The 27,571-nt window shown below is 39.0% G+C and overlaps 3 protein-coding genes and 2 non-coding genes across 8 annotated transcripts; 2 read left to right on the forward strand and 3 right to left on the reverse strand.

Moving 5' to 3' along the window:
- Positions 1–131: 131 nt before the first annotated feature.
- LOC117575740 (glutamate receptor ionotropic, kainate 2) lies at positions 132–6,961 on the reverse strand. 3 transcript variants are annotated; one of them, XM_034260090.2, is made up of 14 exons: positions 6,863–6,959; positions 6,647–6,792; positions 5,587–5,750; positions 4,877–5,483; positions 4,525–4,682; positions 4,235–4,456; positions 3,944–4,150; positions 2,495–2,579; positions 2,095–2,371; positions 1,835–2,036; positions 1,558–1,780; positions 1,386–1,501; positions 1,153–1,302; positions 132–476 (listed from the first exon to the last, which is right to left on the reverse strand). In XM_034260090.2, the coding sequence occupies exons 2-14, from the start codon at positions 6,747–6,749 to the stop codon at positions 255–257; spliced, it is 2,736 nt and encodes a 911-aa protein (XP_034115981.2). In that variant the 5' UTR covers positions 6,750–6,792; positions 6,863–6,959; the 3' UTR covers positions 132–254. The 3 variants fall into 3 exon arrangements, with proteins under 3 accessions (XP_034115981.2, XP_034115982.2, XP_034115980.2); XM_034260091.2 differs by lacking the exon at positions 1,153–1,302 and adding an exon at positions 834–980 and having other exon boundaries at positions 6,647–6,961; XM_034260089.2 differs by having other exon boundaries at positions 6,647–6,961.
- A 5,091-nt stretch (positions 6,962–12,052) lies between these two features.
- LOC117574863 (uncharacterized) lies at positions 12,053–12,530 on the forward strand. Of its 2 annotated transcripts, none has more exons than XM_034258879.2 (2): positions 12,053–12,174; positions 12,245–12,530. In XM_034258879.2, the coding sequence occupies exon 2, from the start codon at positions 12,251–12,253 to the stop codon at positions 12,407–12,409; it is 159 nt and encodes a 52-aa protein (XP_034114770.1). In that variant the 5' UTR covers positions 12,053–12,174; positions 12,245–12,250; the 3' UTR covers positions 12,410–12,530. The 2 variants fall into 2 exon arrangements, with proteins under 2 accessions (XP_034114770.1, XP_034114771.1); XM_034258880.2 differs by having other exon boundaries at positions 12,079–12,174; positions 12,229–12,530.
- A 1,530-nt stretch (positions 12,531–14,060) lies between these two features.
- Positions 14,061–16,006, forward strand: LOC117575326 (BTB/POZ domain-containing protein KCTD12). The gene has a single exon (XM_052007152.1). It carries the CDS (start codon positions 14,428–14,430, stop codon positions 15,118–15,120), a length of 693 nt encoding a protein of 230 aa, XP_051863112.1. The 5' UTR covers positions 14,061–14,427; the 3' UTR covers positions 15,121–16,006.
- A 4,697-nt stretch (positions 16,007–20,703) lies between these two features.
- Trnat-cgu (transfer RNA threonine (anticodon CGU)) lies at positions 20,704–20,775 on the reverse strand. The gene has a single exon. It is a non-coding gene; the product is annotated as a tRNA-Thr (tRNA).
- Positions 20,776–21,069: 294 nt separating this feature from the next.
- On the reverse strand, positions 21,070–21,141 carry Trnat-cgu (transfer RNA threonine (anticodon CGU)). The gene has a single exon. It is a non-coding gene; the product is annotated as a tRNA-Thr (tRNA).
- Between the last annotated feature and the right edge of the window lie 6,430 nt (positions 21,142–27,571).

Here is a 27,571-nt window from a genome sequence, read left to right on the forward strand (position 1 = left end):
GAAATGAATTTCCGTTGAATACGTGGCGCCATCTATAGTTCATATGACATTCTATGATTTCCTAGCAAAAGCTGCTTGCTATGCAGTCGTATCCAACGTAAGTATACGCAATGAAAGAAGTACTTTTTTGGGATATTGGACAAAAGCTTTGCTGACAAAAGCTCAAAGCTTTCGAGAAAGTTTATTAGCAGGGCACACAAACAATAACAAAATGTACTAAATTAAATGTACTAAATCTCCTATGAAGGCTTCTTCTACTTCTTGGCACGTTTCTCCTTGACGGCCTCCACATCGACAACGGATTGGTCCTCGGGTAGCGAGTCCACGGACATTGAAGAGCCTTCCTTTGACTTGTCGCCACTGCCCGATGAGCTTGAGCTGCTGCCCGAATTCTTGGGATACTTGACAGCCTTGGTATTCCCCGAACATTGCATTATGAAACGCAGCTCATCCAACAGTTCGTCCTTAAAGTTGACCTAGACAGTAAGCAGACACCAAATGAGTTACGGGCAGTGTATATGGTCAAGGATAATTCAGATACAGGCATGCAAATGTGATCAACTGCCATGCAAAGCGAATGTAGTATGCTGCCATTCTCTAGAGTTTCAGTTAGGACATGAACGTGTTGAACTTGATGAACTTTAGTTAGCGCTCAGCTCATTTGACTGACCCCGCATGTCGTATTGTGGGAGTTTGTTTATTTAAGTTACAGTCGACCTTTAGCATGGCCATTTTTAGTCACACACAGACACATTCCCATCTGCATCTGGGTTGCTGTTAATACACGCACGTATTCATAGATAGTGAGTGAGTGAGAGCGCATCCTTGGTTACCTTGTTCTCTAGCGATGTCCACAAGACGCTAAGCAGACAGTTAATCAGGCCATAAACGCTGGCAAAGCAACTGCCCACAAACATGACCAGATAGACTCCGCCTAAATTGGCAAAGCCCAATGAGGAGGCATCCGAGTCCTTTTCCTCCTGTGCTCATTGTGCGGAAACGATGATTGAATATATCAACAAAGTGTCTCTAGTCTACGGAGAGTGTGTGCATGGTGGTATTGGTGTGTGTGTATATTTCTGGGATACAGGCCAACTACTTAAGCGAAAATAAAAAAGGTAGACTTGTTGTAAATGTTAAATGCGCTGATACCTTGTTCTCACTGCTGCGCTCCTTGACGCCCAGCAGCATCTCCAGTAGCGATACGAATACGCCAAAGAAGGCGCCCACACCCAGCACCAGATAGACGCCACCCAGATTGCTTATCTCAAGGGCCAATGCGCCACCCTCGTCGCCTGCATCCTGCGCACACACACACACACTCACTCCACACACTTACAGAGACAGCCGCAATACGGATGTCCTCAAAATCTTAAACAACTTACCGAACAGGCGCCGCCGCCACGCTTCTCCTTCCACCACTTGGTCTTCATTTTGGTAAGCAATCCCTGTTCCTGCATCTCCAAGATGGCCTGACTCAACACATCGCGATAGGGCCAGTCTGCAAAGCAATAGAGACTACTTTAGTTCTGTATATACAACTTCAGCTTTAGCTACTCTTTCGCATGGCAATGCCGTAGCCCTTCTCGTCCAGCAGCGTGCCCACTTGGGTCAGCGTGCAGCGTCGCTCGGTGATGTACTCAATGGTCGTTGACTCCATGAGAAAGGCGTAGTTGCTGTTCTCCACACGATCGACGCCCTCCTGATTTGAATTTGTCATGTACTGCGGATTCTGATCCATAAACTCGAACATCTTCTGATACGTCGGATATTTAGCATCCTAAGAGTAACAGTATTAAATTAGTAGTAATTTCTGTGTCAGCCAACGACTCACTTTAAAAAAGGTAAAAGTGCTGCCACCAATTTTGGCGCCATAATTGACGCCTCCTTTATTCTGTGACAAGTCATCGGCATCCTCGATGGGTGTCACCAACGATTCAACTGTGAGAAAAGCGGCCAAATTTGCCGTGTACGAGGAAACCAAAATCAGTGTGAAGAACCACCAAGAAGAGGCCACGGCGCGTGTTGAGAATGCCCTGAAAAGCGAGCAGCATAAATAATAAAAGAAACGTGTAATCAAATAGCAGAACGCACTTGGGTGCCAGCTCAGAGCCTTGCTGCAGCAGAGCGCCAATGGAGAACCAGAGGCAATTGGCAAAGCTAAATTGATTCTCCAGTTCGGTGGGCTCTTCAATGCACGGATATGGATTATCCCATTCCGCTGGCGATAAACGTCCCAGTATAAACATGCTGATGGATACGCCCATGTAGGCCAGACCCAGCCAGAGCCAAACTTCGCCCGAGAATGGGGACATGAACGAGAATAGCTTGGGTGGCTCCTTCATCGGTTTGCGAAACAATATTGCGATGCCTGAAATGCCCCCAAAAAAATTGCAATGGAAAATGCTAAGTCACGCGTGCTAATGTGCCCATCTACTACTTGTATAACATACTAGAATAAAAGGACAGCTGGCATTGATGATTGTATGCTTACCCAGATTCATAAAGGGAATGGTAAAGTCCACGCCGCTCTCACGTTCCGATGTCATGGTCAAATCGGTTATGCCCATGTCAGCACGCTAATTAATAATGTTAAGTATACAATTTGCAAACAATGTTCACACTCACACACACACACACAAACACATTTCTATTTATATGCAAACATTGCAAATATTGCGCATACGCACAGTGGCATTATTTAAATTATTTCAATTATTCATTGCTTTGGCCATGTTGTTATTATGTATGTATATGCATGAGCAGAGATGAAACAATGTTTTTGTAATTGATGAACATCATTTATTTACCATATAATCCTCGATATGTGCAACTAATGTGTGGCCAAGTTTTCAAATTCAATTGCATTTCATATTCTGTGTTTGCTTCACAGCTTCACAGTACATTGTTATTGGATAACATTGCAAAATTTGCATTTAACTGAATTACGAATTTATGCAAGGCTTTAATTATATTTTCTATTGTTTTAAAATAATAATACGACAATATTAGCAGTATTTCAAAGCTTTAAATTGTCGTCAACCTTAAAAGCTAGAGCAGAACTTTCAATAAAGTTGTTTAGATATGCTTTTTTTTACAAAAACTTCATTATTTTAAAAAGTCAAACTACTACTATTCTATGTCTCGTAGAAATAAAATTTATCAAACCATTATGAAACTTAAGCAAAACTTGGAGCAGTATCTTAATTCTATTCTATTTAAGCAATAGATTATGATTTATCACAATTTACAGTAAACTGATTTAGATCTTCTTTATAACAGACTTTTGATTTAAATGCGTAAGTCTTTCACATTTCTATATCTCATAGATATTTGATTTATGAAAGAATATCATCCAAGCTCTACTCCGTTTACATACAAAACGAAACTTACAAATTTGCTGCAAATCAATTTTATGATTATGATTTAATAAGACTTTCTATTAAGTAAATTGGATATTCATTTTGTCTGACAAAATAAACACTATTCATTTAAATTCTGCACTTCGTTACTTTTATATTGCTCATAGAAGATTGATTTATTAAACATTATTATTAAAGTTCTGCTCATATCTAATGTAGCGTAGTGTAACTAGATTCAACATTGTTGCATTGTATTGATTAATCACGCGTAATCCTTTTTTTGCTAAATTCAGAATATTTAAGCTACATTTTGCGTTCATTTATTACCCGACTATCATAATTATGAACAGAAAGCTGACACAAAAATAAAATGAGACCGAGAATAAAGTAGTTATAAAGCGTTTTTGTTAGTTGACAGCAAGTAAAAGGAGGCGTGGCTGTGAGATAATTATGTTAATGATGATGCTCATCATGTGCAACGTTAATACACAAGGGATAAGTATAAGCTCATTGATATAAATGGCCACTGGGCGAGGTTCGATTGGATTTATGGCTGCTATTCCCCAGACGAGCACACTTACATTGTCTATTATCTCGCGCAGCATTCCATTCCATTCGCCCGTTTTGGGATCCAGGCCGCCGTATTTATTGTCCGGCTGCAGATAGAAGGTGTAGGTGAAGCCAAGTTTCTTGGACAGCTCATCAATCAATTCAATGCCGAAGCCTTCGAATTGTGCATTGCCCTCCTGCTTCTCCGCCGTCTCCTTGAGCATGCCATAGGGTTCGCTCTGCAACATAGAAATTAGAGTGTGGAACGTGGAACGTGTAACATGTAACAGGCAACAGATGCTTTGTTGCACAACAATACTCACAATGGCCGTGACAACCACAAAGCTCTTGTTCATCAGCGAACGCATATCCGGTTCAAGTGTATGCGCTGCAGCAGGTCGATTCATTTCGAAGCCGTTCTCGGTGCTCCATTGGCCAATTGGCAGCAAGCCCGACACACTCAACTCAATGACCTCCAGCTGAAAATCTGTGCGCAATCCCTCGTTGTCAAACCGAATGGTGCCCGTGAGGCCGTTGAGCGTCAACTGTGGGGTCATATTCATGTTTTATGAAGCCACTTCAACTACTTTCACTCACTCACTCTTTCACTAACCTGCTTCATGTAGTTGACGAACGTGTAGCCCTTGTCCCAGGTGCTGTCGTCGGCGCAGCTCAGCTGAATGGGCCGGAAGTTAATATGTTTATGGGTCTCGGCCAGCAGCTGAATGCCATCGTAGATCAAGGCCATGCTGTTGGTCACAGGACATGACACTGCCAAAGCGGCGAAGAAAACGCAAAAGCAAAGCAAAATGAATGTTCAACGGACCATTTGCATACATCATTTCTCATTTTTCGAAGCTGATTCAATTATGCAAATCCACATGGATTTGCATAAATTGCCAACACGTGAAATTGAAATAGCAACGAATATGAAATTCAGCTTTGCTACTGCTTGTCTATTTTACCATTTTGAAAAGGCTCCTCGCTCGCATACAACGCCTTGGCCACCTCCAGCACCTGTTCGTTTTGCGGTGAGACGACACGCATGCCTGTGATGTTGGCATCCGCATGCTGATATGGTTCCAGATCCATGGTATGCCAATCGAGATTACCAATAATGTACCGATAATCACTGGTCATCAATCCCACCTGCTGTGCCTGCTTAAAGAACTCCGGCAACGTGTCCATCGATCCCACAACCACAAATGAATCATCCTCTGCGTTGCGTATACGTCGCAGCACATTGCGATAGTTGCCATTGAGATCGAGGTCATAGCGTCGCAGCGTTATCGCCGGTCCCGTTGTGCCGTACATCTGCAGCAGTTCATTAACTGTCGCCAGATACTCACCCGACTCGTAGATGATGGTGAAACTCTCCCAGCCCAGAGCGCTCACCAAATCCATGAGAGCCACGCCCAGTTGTGCCGGATGCGGATGTAGATTGATGGTGGGCAGTTGGGCCGCAAAATCCCAGCGTGTGTCCAGAAAGGGCAGCTCCTTGGCATCGCATATGCTCATGGCATGGCGTGCGGCCAAATTCGTGCTTGGTCCAAATACGGCTACCAAATTTTGCTAACAAAATCACAGCTTATGACCAAGGCCAGCCAAAACGAGAGTGGGAAGTATTGGGGTTTTGGGTGTGAGGATGTGGAAAGGGAAAGGGATGTCGACCTACTCGCAGCATTTTGCACAATTTCTTGGATGTCTCGAAGGCATTATTCGGCTCAATCGCCACAGCCACGCCATGCAGCTTGAGCTCCTCATTCTCCTCGTTCGCCTTGTCGATGGCCAAGTGAAAGATTTTCTCTAGATCCGGATTGGTGTTTTCATAGATGAGACCTGCAAAATGAATGCAAAAGTGACGATGAGATGACCTGTAAATTGCATTTGGATGAATTTTCATAGAGTGTTATAAGCAGTGCATAAAGCATTACAATTAAAGCAGTTTATTGTAAGCAGTTGTTTCACATTAATTTGCTTAGCTGTCTAAAGTGGCAAAAATTAAATTTTTTAGAAGCCAACCAAAAATATATATATTCAATATATATATGCAAATATATCAAATAATAAACGAGTTGGCATAAAAAGTGAAGAGCATTTTAATTAAAACATTTTCAAAGAAATTCAACTATTTAGTAAATATGTTTGGTATATGCAATTTCAATTAACGCTATCTTTTCTTTTTCTACAATTCAATTTAAACGCAGCATGTTAAAAAGTCCTAGTCTACGAACTAATTGCTGATTGCTGCTAACAATATAATATTTATTTACTTTAACATTTCAGTTTGTTACATACGACTGCAGGAGATTTGAATACCCCATCTCACTTGTGTTTGTGGGGCATAGAACGCATTACAGTTTGCTAGCCGAAAAAAACTATTCATAGTTTTTCTTGTGTGTTGTGTTTTTGTGCTTTGCTTTTTGTTTTGATATGCAAATTCTGTTTACGTATTCACAGTCCACAGAGAAGCGCACAAATCCGACCAATTCGCCGCTGTTGATGTTTTTCTTTTTTGGCCTGCCATGCGATTTGGTGGGGAATAAAAATACATGCCACGCATCCACGCATACATACATGAATACACACATATATTCACATTGGTTGAGACAGCTTGGGCAATGCGAGGCACATTTGCATGGCGCAATTGAAATTTCCATTACGTAAGAATTTCCATTTCCGAGTACACCAATAAATTCTCTACATAATAATATTCCGTTGTGCACTGAACTCACCCACATTCGTTCGTTCCGTTCGACAGCTGTCCATCAGTTGACCAACAACGATGCACAGCGAAATCAACGAGATGCCCCAGTGAGATCTACTTATTTTCCCCATCCCTGGTGATTTACTGATGCTGATGTTGATGCCACTGCAGCAACTGCAAATGCAATAATAAGCGAATCAAATGCAATTACTAATCAGTTCTGGAATTAATCCCAAGCACACACACTGCAATTATTGCGATTTAATTGCCAAGTTTTTGCGCGTTTTGCAATTTTAATGCCCCGAGCTAATTTTATAGTCTTGCTTCTTTTCACTTTTATGAGTGTGTCTGCGACGACTGTGAATGTGAATGGCGAAAGTAGAAAATCGAAAGATTCTCTGCGAATTTTTATCTCATTTCATTTGCAATTCTGCACAAAAATTTGAAAATAAATTCGCCGTAAAGATTGAGCTCATAATTGATTCAATTTTCAATTGAATTTAAGTTTTCTATTTCTTTGACGAATCATAAAATGAAATTTAAAAACAAAAAGAACACTTTTCATTTTATAGCAGCTACAAACTTTTTATGTGTTTTAAAAGTGCCGCCTTCGGGTGGTCAAATAAAATGACATTTCTGACATTTGCTCTATGGAATTTTTCAAATTTAAATAGAATTTAACGCAATCAAAACGATTTCAATCTTACTCGTTTGTTTTTGTTGATTTATGATGTATAAAAAACACTTTTAGATGCCTTTCAATTCTAGACACAATTTTCAGATTTTTACAGCTTTAAAATAAGTCCAGTCGAAATTTTTTATGAGGTTTATTGCGCTCTCTTTAGGGATTTGATAAGAGGAAAATTGTTGTTCAACTTTGATCAACTTTAACAAAGTGTCTCAAATTAAGCGAAAGCTGGACGCAAACTTTGCTCTGCTGGGGATAAGAATTTATGATTGTTAAGCTCTTTCGACTTGAACTTGAAATGAAATTAATTAGCTAAGATTTTGGCCAATTTATCGCTGCTGGTGGCAAAATCAAATGCTTAAAACTGAATTTTCCTGGAAATGAATTTATATTTATAGAAGGACAGTTCATGTGACAAAACTATTCATGGAGTGGTGAGTGCGAATGAATGTGTTTTGGTTGCATCCGCAATATACTTGAATACATACCAGGGACACTCTGAATAATGGGCATCAACTTTGTAAGCTTTGAATAATCCACTTAAATGGGCGAGGGCGAGGGCGAGAGCGGAGTCTCTCTTGCTTTTTATAACGAATGCCACATAACATACATGCAGAAGCACACACACACACATACACATACAGGCGTGCATTATAAGTACATGCGAATACGAGCTCTTTCGGGAATGTCCTTCGCACACAATGCCATTGCAACATGCAACATCTCTGCCAAACTGTTGCTGTCAGCAGTAAATAAAATCAGCTACAACGATAACACATGCGAACAAACAGTCCAGCATTCTCTTCCTGTCTCTCTCTTGCTTGCTCGCTCACTTCTTTTCAGATAAATTCAGAAATGCCTCCGCCTTTCTTCCCCTCGCTGCATACTTATGCATCTTTTATTTACATAGCAGCCGAGTACGAGATGGCAGCGCCATTAAATCTATTGCCATGCCATTCTGCCTGCTGCACGCTGCTGCTGCCTGCTGCCAGCTGCATCCTGCGGCGGACGCCTTGCATGGTGTTAAATTGCCCAGCAGCCCGTCGCACATTTGCATTCCTCGCGTGAGCAACGGCGCGTGCAGGCTGTCAGAATACGAGTATCTTGAGAATACACACAGCACAAAGATACATACGACGTAGGTGTACGTGTGTGTATGTGTGTGGGTGTGTGTGTGGTTGAGTATGCTTAAGGCTATAACATATTGCCACACAGACACACACACAAAAGTGCTTGGCGCGTATCCTTGAGAGTCGCCTGTTGTCCAACTTGTGGCAATTATCCAACGCCCAGTTGCATGTCCACTCGGGTCAAAGCTAATAACTAACACAAAGGACAGCTATCAACATGCTCATCAACCACTGTGTGCATCAATAACCCACATTTATATTTATGTGAGAGTGTGAGTGCGAGTGCGAGCATGTGTGTTTGTGTTTGTGTGCTAATCGCTGCTTCCTGCTCTTCAATCTCTCTTCAAACTCATCCTGCACCAACAGCTGTAATTCCCCTTACATTAGCTGTGTCAATATTTAAGGACAACTACATTTGTATCTCTATCTATATTTGCTTGTCTCGCTACCGCTCTCTTTCGCTCTCTTTCTCTCTCTCTCTCTCTCTTTCTGCGTGGGTGTGTGCGTGTGGCATTGTTGATTTGCTTGGCTTGACATTGCGTTGTTGACAGTCGCTGTTTTGGCATTTTCGCTTTGCGCTTCGACATTGGCCAAAATCGTTGCAATTTGCACTAGAAATTTTGATTGACAACTGTAAACCTTGAGATACCAAAAATTCCACTCGCTGGCACCACCAACAACAACGTCTATCAACATCGACGTTCGCGTCGACTTTCAATTCGATTTCGATTGCTTTTTGGGCACCCAGCGATGGGCGAAAATTTAGCAGCTCGCATATTTCATTGGATATTTGTGCAACGGTGCGAATGAGTAATGTGACATAACAAATATTCACAGTGACAACGCAAAGAAACCCATAACTCTAAGCTGAATGCTCTAACACAAATCATATGTTTTATACAACTTTCTATGCATTCAATTTGTATCATTTGTATCAATTTCACACTGGCAACACTGCGTATAAGTAATGTGATTTCACATAAAATAAAAACAATTTTGGGAGGGGTCAATATAAATAACCTTGTCCGTGACGTGTGCTATAATATTAGCATGATTTGAATAATTTGAATAATGTATAACCAGAGGGTAGATTTCATTGCTTGTTTTATGCGAAGTAGATAAACCAATTCAGTTCTATTGTTTTTGATTTTGAATGCTTTAGATATTAGCTATATATGTCCGCAATTTGTTTTAAATTAATGATGTTTTATTATTAAAACACGGAATGATTTAAAAAAAATTATTTATGTACGGAAAAGTCTGAGATTTCTTTGCTCTTTCATAAATGGAACAGGAAATAAATGGATTAATAATAATAATAATCAATTCTGTCATTTTTATTTTTGATTGAAATTATGAGGTATAATATTTTAATGAACGCTTTTATTTATATTGCTTCAATACATTTTCAACAATATTTTGAAAATTAAGAAATGCTTGCGTCTTTAATTATTTATTATGTGCAGATTAAAAGCAACTTTAATAAACATTATTTAGCACTGAGAGGTTCTTGAATTTATTTGATATAATAAGAATCAATAATAATTATAATCTATAACAATGCCCAAAAGTGTAATAAAAAACCAAAACTTAAATTTAAATTATTTTAAAAACAACAACATAGAAAAATTTCAAAGAAACATAGAAATGTTATATAAGGTAGGCAAAAAAGTATAATATACATATGTTTTAAGTAAAGAAATCAATATTCATATTTAATAGGTAAGTTAAGGAATAAAATTATTGAACAATGTCTAAGAAACATATTTAAACTTATTATGTGGCTAATTATGTATGTTTTATTTACTTTCATTTTAATATTCCATAATATATAGAATGAAAATGTTCTACTTTCAGCAAAAGTAATGTAGCCTAGGTTAGAGTATATGTTCTTTACTTATAATCAAAGCTGAATCAATGATGCAGTTAATCTTCTATTTATGGGTTTTGATCATTTGTGTCAGCATTGAATGCCACTTCAAGTAATTACATTTTCGTTCATTATCCTTGAAAAATGATTAAAGTGTTTCTACGCCCGTGTTAGTGTGTGTCTGTGTGTGTGTCTGCTCTTGAGTGTTTTGACTTTCGTGTAGGTGGCTGTCTAATTATACGTAACCTGCTTTGCGCTCATCCTCTTGCAATGAGGCGGATAAAGAAGCCAATGCTCGAAAGGTAAACAAACAAATCAGTGGTTGGTAGCACGTGAGCAGCTTTCAGCCACTTTTGGCCACACTTTTTGGCGCGTTGTCAAAACAAAGTGCTACATGACGCACACACACACAAAATGACACACATATATATGTATATACACACACGCACACTGAGAGCCAGAGCCAAAATCAATTTCCAGGCTGGCAAAAAGCATCCAAGTAGGACGATTGCGCAACAAACTCCACTTTGAGAGGAACGCGAGCAGCAGCGCAGCTCAAATACTTAAATTTCCTCCTCTCCCTCTTGCCCTCTTGCCCTCTCTGGTTCGTTCGCTCTTTCTCTGTCACTCATTCGCTCAAATGCACAGGAACCTGCCGCGTAATGGCGCGTAAATTGTTGCTGTCATTTTAATGTGTGCCCGAAAACCGCAAATTCAACGCCACGCTGGCTGGAGGCAAACTCGAGCCGAGATAGTAGCACAGAGTGAAGGTTAGAGGGGCGTGAGCCTAACAGGCGTCTGATAAGCGACAACATTGCTAACGGCGAACTGCACGTGGAAGTGAGGCAGCCACAAGGAGTAGCAGCAGAGCAGCAGCAGCAGCAGCAACAACGGCAACAGAAGCCACAACAGCAGCAGGAAACGGAAATGAAGCGAGTCAGCAAGCAGGCAAACAAGTCAGACAACAAATGAAAACCACACACACACACACACTTGCACACTCACACACATTCGTACAGCTAAAAAGGGGTTTGGGTGGGTTGAACGCACTAAACCAGGCCACAGCCAACACCACAGCATTCTCCTCCGCATACTCAACACTTAACAAAGCACACAACCTTCATTTCAGCACTTTGGCAAATGGTTTCTCGACTCGCAAGTTTTCACTTCAATTAGAACAGTGCGTATGTGTGATTATCAAATGCGTTTGCAAGAGCACTGTGGACAGAATGATCATTTTATCAGCATTTTGACAACAGTTGCTTGCATCGGAATCAACAAAAACAATTGATAATCTTACTGTTGAGCCTTTCAGGCTTTTATACTAAAGTATACCATATAAGTATACCAAAAATATGCTTAAAATATCAAAATGTATATTTGGTAGATACAGATATAGAATATTGAAATATAACCAATAAGTATACCAAAACAATTAAACAACTGCAATTAGATAAATAATGACTTCTAAGATATGAATCTGATTTCTATGCACCATAAAAACTGCACGTATTAATAAGTGGGCAAATATTGGAAAGCCAGCAAGAGTTAAATGTACGCTTCCAAGCGATGAGAAAAAAATTGGGACTATATCATTTAACGACTCTAAAATTTAGGGCTTAGCCAATACTTCTGATTATAAGTTGTTATATTCGGTTTCTGTTGTCCAAACACATTCGAATTTTACTAAATAATAGAGTTTTCAAATTACACAACATGCTACGATTTTATATTCAAATTCAAAACTGCTAGTACATGAAACTCTTTAGTTTTAAGTATTATTTTCACATCAACCCTGAAGCCACATTTTGCTAAAATAAACATTTTGGAAACAATATTTCTTCCTGATTTTATGTAACGTAGACAATGTAAATATACTGCATTTTAAGTTTATTTTGTACAACAATCGATTTAACAGCTAGCAATTATATTTTCCAGATCACAATGTGCAGTTATACTTGCTATCCTGGCGCCTGTATCGGAATGTGTGGCGGTGCTGCTCCAAGTGGCTTTTATGATCCCTGCTTTGGACCCTTTAATGGGCCATTCAACAGCTGGTGTGGTCCGTCCGGTCCTGGATTTTGGGGAGGTCGTTGCTGCTAGAGCGAATGATCGTTACCATGTTTCTGTGTGCTAAATTGCGTAACAAATTATCAGGAAGAAATGTAAAAATATCCATCTTTCCAAATTATTTGAGGTAGTAAATAAGTGTGTTTTAATAGTATCTTTTTTTATTTTTATTTATTTGAAAGAAATTTCTAGTAATGTTTTTATGGTGAATGTTCTAAATATATATTTATTTGAAGTAATATTCTTTACCAAAATTTTAGTACTATTTCTTATTAAGCATTTGTAGATATTTAAATAAAAAATGTTACCTTAAATTGTTAATTTAAAAAGATGCTATTCAAAACATGCTTGAAGGATTCAAATGAATATTCCAATGCACCACGTTCCACGTTATTATTATAAAATATTATTATATGCGTAGAGGGTCCATTATATATTTTATTTGACAAGTAATTGAATAAATATATAGAAAATGTTCTTTTCTCTGTGGAAATACTAAAATTATAAAACTATTTGTTGGCATAAGAATGGCATTAGACTTTATCCCATAGTGCAAGTGTATGTGTGTGTGCCTGTAGTTGTTCATCTCTATGATTATGGGTGTGTGGGTGGATGTTTGTAAAGTTCAACGCACAAACGCAGTTATTACGTCAAGGCATTAACAAGCGTTGTCCGCAATGATGCCGCCTGAAAGAGCAGCAACCGTTGTTGCTGCTGCTTCTGACGGCTGATGCTGTTGCTGTTGCAGTTTTTGTTACTCTGTCTGCTGTTGTTGGTGCTGATTTTTAAGCTGGCCAGCTGGGGCTAATATTACGCCAGCGAACGAGTTGTAGTTGCGGTGGTCTAGGGTAATGCTCAGTGTCTGTCAACAGGCACATGAATTGTTAACTTGACCCGCTTCAGATGTTGCTGCCTACTGTTACTGCTGCTGTTATTGTTGCTGTTGCTGCTGCCACAGGTAAGCAGCCGAAAGCTGTCCACATGGCCGTCCACACTTGGCAGCCAGCCAACGAGTGGAGCATTGAATTTTGTTGTGTTGCGGCGGGCGAAGGGCGGAGGGCAGAGGGTGTGAGTGAATGAGTTTGGCCAACCAGTTGCGTTTAGCCGTGCGAGGCACGTTTGCTGTCCCGGGGCCATGGCCAAATGGGGGAAATGGGCCAAAATGGGGTAAATGTCAGTGCCAAGGTGTCAAATTGTCAGCGCCTGTTGGCCTCCCAAAAAACAAAAAAAAAGAATGCTGGTGAGCAGTCGCTACACTTCTCTCGCGTCGTCTCTTGAGTGACATTGATAAGGCGAATGCGATAAGACAGCAGCAGTGGCAGCAGCATGTTGTGATTGTGGCACACAGTGCGTATGCGTATTATTTTCTTGCGAATGCAACAAATGACGCACACGCCTTGTGTATTGATTGAGCAGGGGGAAGTCAAGGTTTTGTGCCTAATGCCAATGACTGAAATATTGATAAACATTGCAAAATTTAACCACTTGTTAAACAAAATATTATTCAATAACAACACAACACACAAATGCAGCGTGTGCGCAACAACTTGCGCCTCGCTCTCTCGATGCTCTCTGTGAGTGTTGCCATCGCTCTCTCCGTTTGGTGAAAGTTTCTACAACGCATACACACACATTTTTCTGGTTGGGGAATACACCAGCGAGCGAGAATCATGGCCAACAGTACAGGACCAGGAATCCACAGTTCGACACGAGAGCTCAGCGAGTGCGGACGGGCAAAGCGGAAAAATAAAAAAAATATTAAAGGAAAGCGGTCGTAACGCCAAATCAAGGTGTAGATAACAAAATCGCGATTCATAGAGCGTGCAACAACCACTTCGACCACCAAAACAGCAACAGCAACAATAGCAACATTTAGCTAATCTGTGTGTTTAAGCCAAGTCAATCAAGCGCGTCTTGTTGTGTCTGTGTGTGCCACGTGAGCGCAGGAAGCCTAAGGCTAAACACTGGCATCTGTAATCAGTGTGACAAGACAAGTGTGTGTCTATTGAGGAAGGAAAGTGCAAAAGCATTAAGAACAGAACAGAATAGAGATGCCTGAGATTGTGGAGCTTAACGTTGGCGGTGTTCACTACACAACGACGCTGAATACTCTGCTGCAGGACAAGTCGACGCTGCTGCACGAACTGTTTGCTGGCCCCGAGGGTCGCGACACCCTAGCCAAGGACAGCAAAGGCCGTTATTTTCTGGACCGTGATGGTGTCCTCTTCCGCTACATACTCGACTTTCTGCGGGACAAAGCTCTCCAGCTGCCCGAGGGTTTCCGCGAGCGTCAGCGTCTTCAGCGCGAGGCCGAGCACTTTAAACTCACGGCGATGCTCGACTGCATACGCGGCGACAGAGACGCTCGACCGCCGGGCTGCATCACGATTGGTTATCGCGGCAGCTTCCAGTTCGGCAAGGACGGCCTGGCCGATGTCAAGTTCCGCAAGCTGTCGAGGATTCTTGTGTGCGGTCGTGTGGCCCAGTGTCGCGAGGTCTTTGGCGATACGCTGAACGAGTCCCGGGACCCGGATCATGGTGGTCCCGATCGCTATACGTCGCGCTTCTTCCTCAAGCATTGCTTCATCGAGCAGGCCTTTGACAATCTGCACGATCATGGTTATCGCATGGCAGGCAGCTGTGGATCTGGCACTGCGGGATCCGCGGCCGAGCCAAAGCCGGGCGTGGACACGGAAGAGAATCGCTGGAATCATTACAATGAGTTTGTCTTTATACGGGATTAAGTTAAGTTCGCTTCCCCCACACCTGCTTCCCGATCTGCTTATGTTTGTGATAACAACTGGAAAAACGTAAATGAGAAACCAACACACTAAAAAAATATCATAGAGAAATATGTATACTCTTCCTAGCATATCGTCAAATTCGAAGGGGAAGGGGAAAAGTAGCTAAAGATATTCTTCTTAAGTAAATTTCATTATTCAAATCGGAACTGAGTAAACAACAAAAGAAAACATAATCTCGCCGCTTGATGATTTAAGCCCACCTTTATAAGTATTCCAAATGGGAACATTTCAAATGTACAATTTATGTATCTAACAACAATCCCAGTAAGAAATAGAGCAGATTTGTTTTATTTACCTGTCAATAACTCTCTCTCTTGAAACTCAAATAATCTAATGCAATTTATTCGACTATAAACTCTGGCTGATTCATTCACGCGATGAAAAACGAAAACTTTGAAATTCTATTTGAAAATGATGAAAATAGTAAATCACAATTTCAAGTATAAACAAGATTTAGCAATACATTTCTAAACAATATACATAGAAGTAGGGCAGCTGTAAGCTATCACAATGAACTATTTAAAATACGGGTCACTTCTTGAGCAAATAGATTGAACAAACAAATAAAATATTTACTAATAAAGTCTCCGCCAGGTAAAAAGAAAAATACGAGTATACTTATATGAAGAAATATCTTGCTTTGTAGGATACTTAAAAACGAATTACTAACAATGGATAAAGGTATTTGAATATCGTAATTATTACTAGCCAATCCGATTACAAAATAGTTGTTATTCAAAAATCTCCCTCTCATAGTACAACAAGAGCAATAACAATGCAATGCAGATAAATAAATAAAGAAAAATAATAAAAAACAAAAACAAAAGAAATGAAAGGAATACTACTTATATTTGGAAAACACACACTGTGGAAACATCTGGCACCCAAAGGAAACCCATGAAAGTTTGCCATAAACGCAGCCAATAAAAAATAAAGCAAACATACAATATTTAGTTTACACACACACACACAGCGATTGAATCAATATGCACAAATACAAAATATGGTTTTCCTTTTCAATATCGAACAAAAGCATCGAGGGTGAGGGAAAACTGTCATCCAAATGTCTCGCAAATGATGCTGTCAATGAGCATATCTATCTGTAGCTGAAGCTGTATCTGTATTCGTATCTGTATCTATAGCTGTTGCTATAAATGTAAACTAAAGTGTGGCGCGATAAATTTTACATCAAAACAGAAACCAAACAAACTGACAGATGGCCAAAGATTACAATGGAATTGTGTGTGAATTAAGCGCGAATACTTTGAAGCAAGTAATTAATACTCTTTAATGTTTTCTGCATTTGTATCTAGTTTATAATTTATCCATTTAAACGCTGATACAATAGAATTGGTTTGGAAGCTTTACTTGTCACGATTGTTATATGTTAATATATAGAATTTCGAGTGTTAGTTTGAGACAAAAAAAAAACTTGTCAAAGTATCTGTAAGTGCCACATAGTAAAAACTTGATTTGCAACTCTTTTCCATACAGCTTCGGACTCAACTGAAAGTGTATTTGCCAAAATATAAAACTTAAAAGAACTTCCATTAAATGTACTACACAAAACATACCAAAAATTTGCTGAACTCTATGAACAAAAAAATAAAAACAAAAAAAATATTGAACAAAAAATGTCTAAGCCATAATTGAGGCCTCTGCTCGTATTTAGCAAATCAATCAATGTATCGACTTTAGTGAGAACATATGTCAAAGCCTTTTTGACAGCATAAAGTTGAGGTCGTATTGTTTATGGCTTTTTCATTGGCACAAAAACATAAAACATAAATAAATACGAGTATTTACTTAACTATGTATAAATGTGTCTGTGTGTCATGCGATCAAAAGCAAATGAAATGATATGAAACGATAATTGTATAATACGAAAGTCACACACACACTCGTGTCTGTATGTGTGTGTGTGTACTCTGTACTATGTATATTAAATTAGCAGAAATTTTTGGGAAATTTGGGAATACGATTATAGTATCGACGATAGCTGGCCCCACTAACGAGTATATATACTAGTTTACGTTTGAACAAATCTAGCGCGTATTCATATATATATATACTTATATACAAAATAAAGAAAACAACAAAACAGAAATATTAATATTATAAAAGCAAAATAAAAATATAATATATATATATTTAAACCAATTGTCGATATTGAAGTATCTATAAATGTTTAGAATTACTCGTAATGCAAATGTGCAGCAAGCGAAGCAAATGAAATTATTCAATAAATGATTTATGAATAAACTTGAAAAAAACGAAATTAACTTTTACCTAACAGAAACAAAAATGAAGTAAACTTATTACGATCGCATTGTAGATGAAGTGCGACAAAATGGAATATATGTAAAAAAAAAAAACAAATACGAATAAAAATAAAGCAACTATGAATATAAAACGAAAGTTTTATGAATGGTCAACGGGTACTCGAAGCCGCACCTACGACTACAAGTTCGAGATGTTAAAGTTTTCAGCACTTCAGGTTTCATTTTCCGCCCAAAAAAAAAAAAAACAGAAAATGAGGTTTATTGGAAAAGTTTTAAATGTTCTAGCCTCTAGCCTCAGAACAAGGCCGAGTAAGTCAAGAGCAAAGGGATGGCTAAATGGTATGGTATGAAAGAGACAGAGATAGAGAGAGAAAGAGAGAGGGACAGTTTGGGCTCATTAAGTTGAGTGAATGTGTAAGTGAAACTGACATCCGTCGGTCGCATTCATTCAACGTTCAACGTTGAACGTTCAACATTATCAGCTTCTAATTAGATATTTATGACATTTCATTTCGTTTCATTTATTTATTCATTGAATTGTCACAGTATCGCCCACATACAAACACACAAACACTCTGACGTTGATTGGGGCAATAAAATTTATGAACTGAGAGATGGAACGAAAGGTAGACGAGACGCATCGCGTGGTTCTCATTAAAATTGAGTGAATGGCAATGTTTAAAGAGGCCCTAAATGCATTAATAATACATTCGCCAATATTCTCTCGAAAGGTGCATGCCACACACACACATACACGCACACAATATCGGTGGCAGGCAAATGCCTTGCAAAAAAAAAAAAACAGAAAGAGACAAAAATATTTAAATAACTCAAAAGGCAGTCGACAAGCGGCAGATGAATGGCGACCTTTGAGAGAGGCGACAACAATTCTGCGTTTGTTTAAATTCAACGCAGGCAACAATCATTTACTCTCACATACAAACATAGGGTGGGAAGGAGGGAGGGTGAGGAGGGGAGAAAGAGGGAGCTGAGTATGAAACAAAGGGCTCACTTGAAGTCCTTTCGGCACGCGCCCTGCTCGACTCAACTCGACTCAACTCAGATGGCGACGAGTACAAAAATGTTGAAATTAAACGAGAAAAGGCAAATGCTTTCTTCTCTCAATGTATATGTGTGTGTGTGTGTTTGTGTGTGATTGTGTGTGTATGCGTGTTGAAGTATGCTTCAAAGAAAAGCCAAAGCCAAATGGGCTACACAGCGAGAAAGTGCAGCGTCTGAAAATCAGGAAACTGAAGGGTACCAAAATGCGTATAGCATAGATAGGCGAACCCGCCCGTGTCCCAAAAGTGGGCGTGGCCGCGTTCATCACCTGCATACTAAGCAACAACCTGAGGCGTCTCACGTACTTTTTTTGGTCCCTGTTTATATTGACTATAAGACCAGACGACGTCAGCAAACACACGCACACACACAATATGCAAAGTGCAAAGCTCTCGCGATGTGGAGGCAAAAAAATAAAAATAAGGAAAGAAATGAGAAGGCAAAAAAAAAACGTAAAGAAAATATCTAGAGATACGCATATAAATTACTGGCAGCTGGCGCGTTAAGAAAGTGAGAGCCAAATACGTGGCCAAGGAGTAGGTTAGACTTAAAATGAAATGATGGCTTTTTGTCTTTTACGCTAAATTACCTTGATTTGATTTGGACCCAGAGAACGCAGTTGATGAGTTTCCTCCTCCAACCTCGTCTCGTCTTGTCATGGATTTCGTCAGCCTCTGCTGTCATCATTATGAGGGGAGACACAAGAGGAGAGACGCGAGAGGTACGAATGATGTTTCGCACAGCGTCAGTCACACTGTCACCTTCAATTAGTTTCAGCCAGAGGGCCAGAGAAGCCAAGATTCAGCTTGTGGCAAGCTAATGTCGAGCACAAGGCTCGGCAACATCAGCTGCCTTATTAATTCATAAATTCACAAAATTGTGTCTAGGTCGTGGTGCCACAGAAAAGATGCCTTTAAATTGATGTCATTTCATTTGGCAAAACTGGCTTAATGTTGTTAACCCTTTTTCTGCAGAGGGTGATGCGACACCTCATTATGTCCTCTTATGCGACGAGAATTTCGAGCTGGTCGACTTTCTTACCTAATTTGGCCCCGCATTAATTGCGATTAAAAACTTTTTAATTAATAAAGTCAAGAGCACGCACAACGTGTAGAAACCAGCTTGAATAAAGCTTTAAAATTAAATCACATTTCGCATATGAATTTCAAGTGCGTTTCAAAAGCGAGCTAATCCACTTGCAGCCTGTTCAATGGATACAGAAATTAACCCCATTTGAAGCGCAGTTCGTTGGCTTTGCCACTTTTTGTGGCGCTGCGCGGTTTTTTGTGCAACCGCCAAAAAAAAAAATGAACAGAGTTGCGATGAAAGGCTGGCGAAGCCCCGTTTTTTCCACAATAGATTAATTAACAACGAGCGATGTGACACAACTTCTGTTCTGTTGTTGCCACTGTCCTTGGACCTCTCTTCTGCCGCTTGCCCCATGTGGCATATTAAAGGTAAAGCTGTTTTTACTGATTCATTCGCATGCTTGAATTTATTTTTATTTCCTCCTTTTAATAGCGTCACAAACATTTGCGTTAATTTCAACCCCAACACATACACTCACAAGTGTATGCACAAACAAATGTCGAGTAATACATATGCACATAATCATTGTGCGTGTTACGCACGCACTCACACTCACACACACACTTACACTGTGGCATTCGCATACGCACATTCGCAAGCATTGGTCAGACTTATTTGGTTTTACGAGGCAGGCGCCCGCATCACTTACCATATTCCTGCTCCTTACTCGTGCCGTCCGAAACCCTATTTACAACTCTTATTTGCCGTTAGTTTTAAAGACCTAAACGTGCTTCACATCTACACAATGTTTGTGCTCTATGTGTTGGTGTGAGTTGGTCATAAAAAAAACAGTTGAGAAGAATAATAGCGCGCTCGAACTATTTATGCCCTCGACACAATTTGCCTGCCCCCAACATGGATGCTCCCCAACTGAACCACCACAAAAAATATTTTTACTACTTAAAGGTGAAAGAAAAAACAGCTCATAATCTGATTATTATGGTAATCCCAATAAACGAAAGCACATGCAGTGCAAAGTGCCGACTATAATCGATAACAAACAAACTACAATAATAGCTGTTAACATTAAAAACCATTCTGAAATAAAACAAAAAAAAAATTTTAAAAAAGTCTCAACTCCGAAAAACGCTGCCTCCTGTGAGGGTTGAACTCACGGCCTTTGGTTTACGAGACCAACGCTCTACCACTGAGCTAAAGAGGCGCTGCGAAGAGCGCTGCCAAATGACGTACACAAACTACACGTCATAAAAACTGAAATGCGAATGAAAGATAAAAACAACATTGGAAAAGATCACATCGTATCCGTTATCACAGAGAAATGGCATGCGCAGCGGCAAAAATTAAATTCCTTATCTTTCTCATATGTTGACTAATAAAAAACGATAAGTAGCTAGAATAATTACAACATTAGGATCTAACATGAGATCTTTTACTAATAAATATTAAAAAGCGCTAAATTTAATCAATTTTTTTTAAAAAATGTTTTCATAGTAACTGCCTCCTGTGAGGGTTGAACTCACGGCCTTTGGTTTACGAGACCAACGCTCTACCACTGAGCTAAAGAGGCGTTGTGCTGAGCGCTGCCCAATGTCATATAGAAAACCAGTCGCTGAGCGACACTACTTTCAATACATTTGTGCAGAGAGTGAGTGAATGCGTGAGCGTGCGAATGAGAGAGGAAGAGTCGTCAGTTAAACGAATTGTGGAGAGATGGGCGTGCGCATTGCTGGAGATTTAGTTGAACGAGGAAGTAAGAGTAGATATATACACCATATATTTACGTGCGTGAAAACAAATACAACAACAGACACACACACACACACACACACACACACTGAAATATGTGCACACATAAATATTTGTGGAGGAACGAAAAAAAAAATATGAAAAACAATAAGTGAAAAATATGGCAATATTTTACGTTTGACAAAGTGAAATTGTTGCGCTGATAAGATAAATGATAATGATTAACACTAATTGCATGCAATTAGCAAATAGTTAATTAAAGGTTATATTACATGTTTTTTTTTTTTGTTTGCAACGTTTTCTGGCTGTAGAGAGCTGAAAATAGCCAGATATAGTTGTGTAAATTTTCCCAAGTCCCTTATACACAAACATCACTGACTCTCTCACTCTCTCTTCGACTCGACTCTCTCTTTCTAAGTTGCGGCACACACACTGGCGTTTTTGTGTTGGCCTTGGCTTTGTTTCTAGTTTAGCACCATGACAAATTCAGTTGTCAGACAACGCAATTGTTTGAGGGCCATGAATGATGGCAAACCAGCGATGTGGGCCAGTAAAACGGCCAACAAACAGATGTGTGAGATATCTGAGTGACAATTCTATTAGCTACAAATTGAACGTGCAGCGAACAAGCCAAACAGCCAACAAGCCAACTGGCAACAACTACAAACACGCAAACGAGCCATTAACACCCGCCATAACTATTCCCATAAGCCAAAATCAGACATGTTCACAGCGCGCATAGGTAAAGGAGAGAGAGAGGGAGAGAGAGAGAGTGAAGATACAAAAGGCGATGGAAGTGAAGTGCAATATATACTCTATATATACTATATATGTATAACATATGTTACATACCACATTGGGGCTTTCTTTTTCGGTGGGATTTACGCACTGGATACAAGCAAATTAATTGCCACTAATCAAGTGATTTGAATTTTTCATGCAAAGCACTCGTTAAGGACTTCCACGCGTCCATTTTAAGATGCGATATAAAACATTTTATGACAGCACTAATTACACGCTAGTGCACAGCACATCAAATCCCTTCCATTTTAGTCCCTCCCCAACTTCATGCCCATTGATTTTTCCTTAACTCCCTCCCCCCCCCCAAACACACACACACACACACATACACATGCATGCACACACGAAAAAAAACTGACTGATAAATGAGTACAAGGCAAGCCGAGGAATTTATGCTACACATGAGGCATAGTAGGAAAAACCCAAGAGCAGCAGCTGGGAGAACCTATATCAAGTTCACTTATCGCAGTTCCTCCCTTTCACACTTCATTACATGCGAGGAATGAAAAACTAACAACAGCACAAAAATAAAGAAAAGTTCATTTACTTGTTTATTGTGGCCATTTGTGGTATTCTTAAAAAGCGAGAGAAAACCAATAAATGCCTCATCTAGATATTTTGTTTTATTTACTTATTTATCTGCAATTAAGAACACATTAAATTGTCCTATTTCCGACTAAAGCTAGGCAATCTAAACACTTTTGCAAGCAATATATTTATTTATCATGCAAATCATTTAACCACATGGGAGAAGAGAAGAAAAAGAGAGAGGGGAGGGAGAGTGAGATGGAAAGTGAAAGAGACAGCGAGTGATTGAAGTGGCGTTAATAATGAATGACTGATGCTTGATGAGGCGCGAATAGCAATTTGATAATCGGCTGTGGCATTCGCACAGATTAACAAAATTAACATAATGAATGAAGCATTCAATTTCGAAATTAATAGACCAAAGCGGATTAGTCAGATGGTCGCAGGACGCATGTCATTGAGCCTAGATTCAATAAGGATGTTTCCAGCTAATTAACAAATTCATTTAAATGCAATCCACTCATTCAATACATTACAAATATTTATGTGTTGCAATTCGTTTCATATTTGATTTATACTTAGAGTATATAAAGTTGATCTGGAGCTATTAATTTTCAAAGGAGACAAGAATATATGGGTGTTTATAATATATAACTTACTTAATAACGAGAAATAAAATAATAATAATATATAAAAATAAATGGCTATTTTCCTAATGACTCTCATAAACAATGATTGTCTATGATTCGGAATCGACATTTTGCATTTATTTTCTATATTTTGTTTCCCATTAAACTAAATTTTATTAAAATAAAAAAAAATATTAGATATAACACATTCTGCGTGTCAATGTATTAATAATATAAAGAAAACAAGTAAGAAAGCTACAGATACCCGCTACCCATTTTGAATGAAAGCAAAATATTGCGGTATTATTTTCAAAATATACCAAAATACTACAAAATACTAAATATATACTAAGTGGTATATTTGGTATATCGATATAGTACTGCATTCAAAATATACCATAGACGGGAAAAAATATACCAGATTGTCAGCCAAAGCAACTAAGACCCCTAGTAAGTAGGCGTTTTTTTTGCCCATACAAAAGTATTTCTTTAATAACTTCCACAATTTTTATCTGATCGCAACCAAATTTTCAGGAATCTTAACTACTACTAGTAGTTATTGTATATACCAAAATTCGCAACTCTAGCTTTAAAATTAGGCTTGTTATTCGATTTTTTTGATTTGCGGGGGCGGAAGTGGGCGTGGCAAAAATTTGAAACAAACTTGATCTGCGTGCAAACATAACAAATGCTGTCGAATTATAGCTCTATCTCTTATAGTCTCTGAGATCCAGTGTTTCATACGGACAGACGGACAGACACACAGACGGACATGGCTATATCGTCTCGGCTGTTAACGCTGATCAAGAATATATATACTTTATAGGGTCGGAGACCTGTTACATACCTTTCCTGTCGGCACAAAGTTATAATACCCTTCTACCCTATGGGTAGCGGGTATAAAAAGACAAAAAATTATGAAATACTAATGTTCTTTTATTTCGCTATGTCTTCTATAAGCGAATGACTTCTATCTGTGATATATGGATGCCATTCATAAATAGTTATCGATATATGTATAAACCACGAGACAATTGTATCATCGCATACTTATTAAATAATCGAATTTTACCTTTAAATTCTTACAAAATAAATAAACTTCAGATAATTGAATCAATCACAATAAAATAAAGTAAATGTATACTTTAGATAATTGCGAGAAATCCTTTGAAAAGGAATGAAAGATTAGATTGTTGTATACAAACAATTTAAGTCCTGACAACTTATTTTGACAAGAAATTAAACTGAATGCAAAATAAAGCCAATTGCATAATTTTTGGTCCCCAAAAAGGGATAAACGAATTCCAAAACAAGAAAGGACTAAGCTCTAGAATATAGTTGGAAATCGTATGCTGTGTGAGCATTTGCAACTACGAGTAAATAGATGCGGAAGAGGACTAAATGAAACAATGCCAACTAGTCACAAAAAGTCGACTGAGTGGCTTTGCCTTTTGTCTTTAACAGTAAGCGGCTTTCCTTTGTTGCAACAAAGAGGCGCAAAGGGCGTTTGTGCGACTGCAAAAAGCAAAAATGGAAAGAGACAGAACGAAAGCGAAAGCGAGAGCAACAAATAAGCGTGTTGTCGACAACGACGACGACGACGACGAAAGGAAGGACGTAATGAATGCAGCAATAAATTTATTACGACTACTCATGTTTGTATTCGCATTCATCAGATATGACAATGACAAAAAGCAAAAAAAAAAACAAATGATGAGTAGGCACGCTTCAAACTGGTCAGCAAAAGTCACTCAGTCAGTCAGTTGAGCAGTCAGGATGTCTGTCTGACAGGATGGCTTTCATTCGATGTGAGTGAATACCTATATTCATATGTGTTTCTGCATTTGAATAATGAAATTACCTGCTCTGTTTCCACTTGTTTTTTCTCTCGCTTTTCTTTCTTCTCCCGCTTTTTTTTTTTGTGTGTTGTCTGTCCAACAAGTGAGTGGCGAAAAAAGCACAAAGCACACACACAACAGGCTGGCCACACAAAGCGTTCACACATACACACAGAGACACAGGGATATGGCCACAAGGAGACAGCGACACACCCACATGTGACAGGACATGAGCACGAGCATGGACGCCTCGCAAATAAAAGGACGCCTCCATTGTCTACTTTGTGTGTGTTAGTGTGGCACTGGATGTGTGCCTCAATTTGCGGCTGATCTATATACATATACATATGTCTATATACACATATATATGTATATGTATCCGATAAATAAAGCAGTCTGTCAATTTGCGGCTGCTTTCGACCTTTTAAAGTTCTTTAATTTATGCAGATGCGACTTTAATGAAATGCTCGGTGAATTATTGATATACGTTGGTATTTCGTGTAATAACGACAATGATGATGAGCATGATAAGGATAACGGTAAGTGGCATGTGGTTATCCTGTGAGCAGGCTTCGCCATATATACTTGTATATATGTGTGTGATGTGTGTATGCCAGGCACTGACAAATGCCGCAAGGACATAGTCATAAATATTGCCATCGATGTGGACGTCGCTGCCAGTTCACTATGCTTCTGTTAATCCATTCACACACACACACACATGCATACACACAAAGTCATTACGTGGAACCTATTGTTGGCTATCGAAGGACAGCAGCAACAGCAGCAGCTCTTAGAGGCCCTCTGCACTTTGTTAGCTTGATAACAAATGGCAGTTCTAATAAATTCGATTAGCTGCAAGCGACACGCTCTCACGCACACACACGCACACACGCACACACACACTCGTAGAACACACACACACATGCGCGGAACAATAATTGATTGTCCTTCATTACGCGCAACTTCATTATAAATTTATCAATGCTTATTGAGAGACATTTACCATACTTTCTCATGTACATTACGTATACGCCAAGCACTTTAGAGCGGACATTTCATTGACACACAATTTCCTGCCGCCAGCTTCAAATGAGACTTAAACAATAGCAGCAACTGAATGAGCGAGACGCAAATCCTCTTAAATATTCAATCATTTAGAAAAAAGAAGAAAAAAATGTAGAAAATTAGTGTTTCATTAGGAAATTACAACTGAAATATATAAGAAAGAATAAGTATTAGAAATTTAATAATTTGAAAATTTATAATTTGTGTGTAAGACACGAAGTACAAAAAACAAAAAAAAAAAATTAAATTTACAAAATATTATTGCAGGTGAGAAATAAATTTAAAAACAATTTATTTCAAGGGGTTAGCTAGATAAGACATTTAAAACGTATTCCAAACAGTGAATATATTACTTATGCATGTAAATCTAGCTTTGCAGCTGACAGCAAAACCTTTCAGCTCAAGCAAACTTAACTTATCACACGGATCAGCTAAATATATATATATTATGCTAATGTAGCTCAACTTCTTACAAAAAATGTAATACGCACAGTGAAAACACAAAAAAAAACGAAATATGCACAAGTATTTACAAAAGCCGCAGGCGACAGAATTGGGTGGGTAAAAACAAAAAAAAAAAAAAAGAGAGAAAAAAAAAAATGGCGTCACCGGAGACGGAAACGGAAATCAGTCGCGTTTAAAATCGTCGCAAAAGACAAAAGGCAAAAAGTGCGTTAGAACTAAGCAAATTATGGGCCAAGGTGGGGCACGTATTTTCTTCTTCATTTTTTTTTTGTTTTTTTGATAAGGGCAAGTATAACTGTCAATTGTCATGAGGCAACATGCTAAATCACGAAAAACGTGAAGACGTCGAAACAAACGGCACGAATTTGGCCAAGCGAAACGAGCCGCAAGAATGAGCGCGAAAATCAAAGAACAATGTCAGGACTACACTTGTATACATTCACTCACACACTTACTCTCACACACATACGCACACACACACGGGTGCACACAGAAAGTTTTACAATTTAGAAAGTAAAACACATAAATTTCAAATTTGGCCCAATGAAATGTTTTTGCAGCTGTTTTAACGGCATTTTGGCAGCAGGCAAATGAAAATAAATCATGGGGTCAAAACCAAAAAGAAAAGCCATCGACTAAAAACACACACACACACATGTACAGTACACACACACACCTACACTCCATGTGTGTGTTTGTTAGGCTGCGTATGAGAAATGAGAAAGTTAATTTCCCTTGGCGCTTACGTAACTTGGCCAAGCTCCTGCTGCTGCTGCGTTTAACTGTTGCTTTTATTAATAATCATAGCTGTTATAATCTTATTAACGCAGCACATCACACACAGCCTGACAAATAGATGGGAATATTAAGCTAAATCAGCTTAAATTTATTAATGCCACACACACACACACACAAACACACC

Source organism: Drosophila albomicans, chromosome 2R, assembly GCF_009650485.2.
Source record: "Drosophila albomicans strain 15112-1751.03 chromosome 2R, ASM965048v2, whole genome shotgun sequence".
NCBI lineage: Eukaryota > Metazoa > Arthropoda > Insecta > Diptera > Drosophilidae > Drosophila > Drosophila albomicans.

Coding starts and splice junctions, on each gene's coding strand:
- LOC117575740 (XM_034260089.2), bottom strand. CDS start 6,749: ATGGGGAAAATAAGTAGATCTCACTGGGGCATCTCGTTGATTTCGCTG. Junction 5,751..6,646: donor AACGGAACGAACGAATGTGG/GTGAGTTCAGTG, acceptor TTCATTTTGCAG/GTCTCATCTATGAAAACACC. Junction 1,502..1,557: donor CGGCATTGCCATGCGAAAGA/GTAGCTAAAGCT, acceptor ATTGCTTTGCAG/ACTGGCCCTATCGCGATGTG.
- LOC117575326 (XM_052007152.1), top strand. CDS start 14,428: ATGCCTGAGATTGTGGAGCTTAACGTTGGCGGTGTTCACTACACAACG.
- LOC117574863 (XM_034258879.2), top strand. CDS start 12,251: ATGTGCAGTTATACTTGCTATCCTGGCGCCTGTATCGGAATGTGTGGC.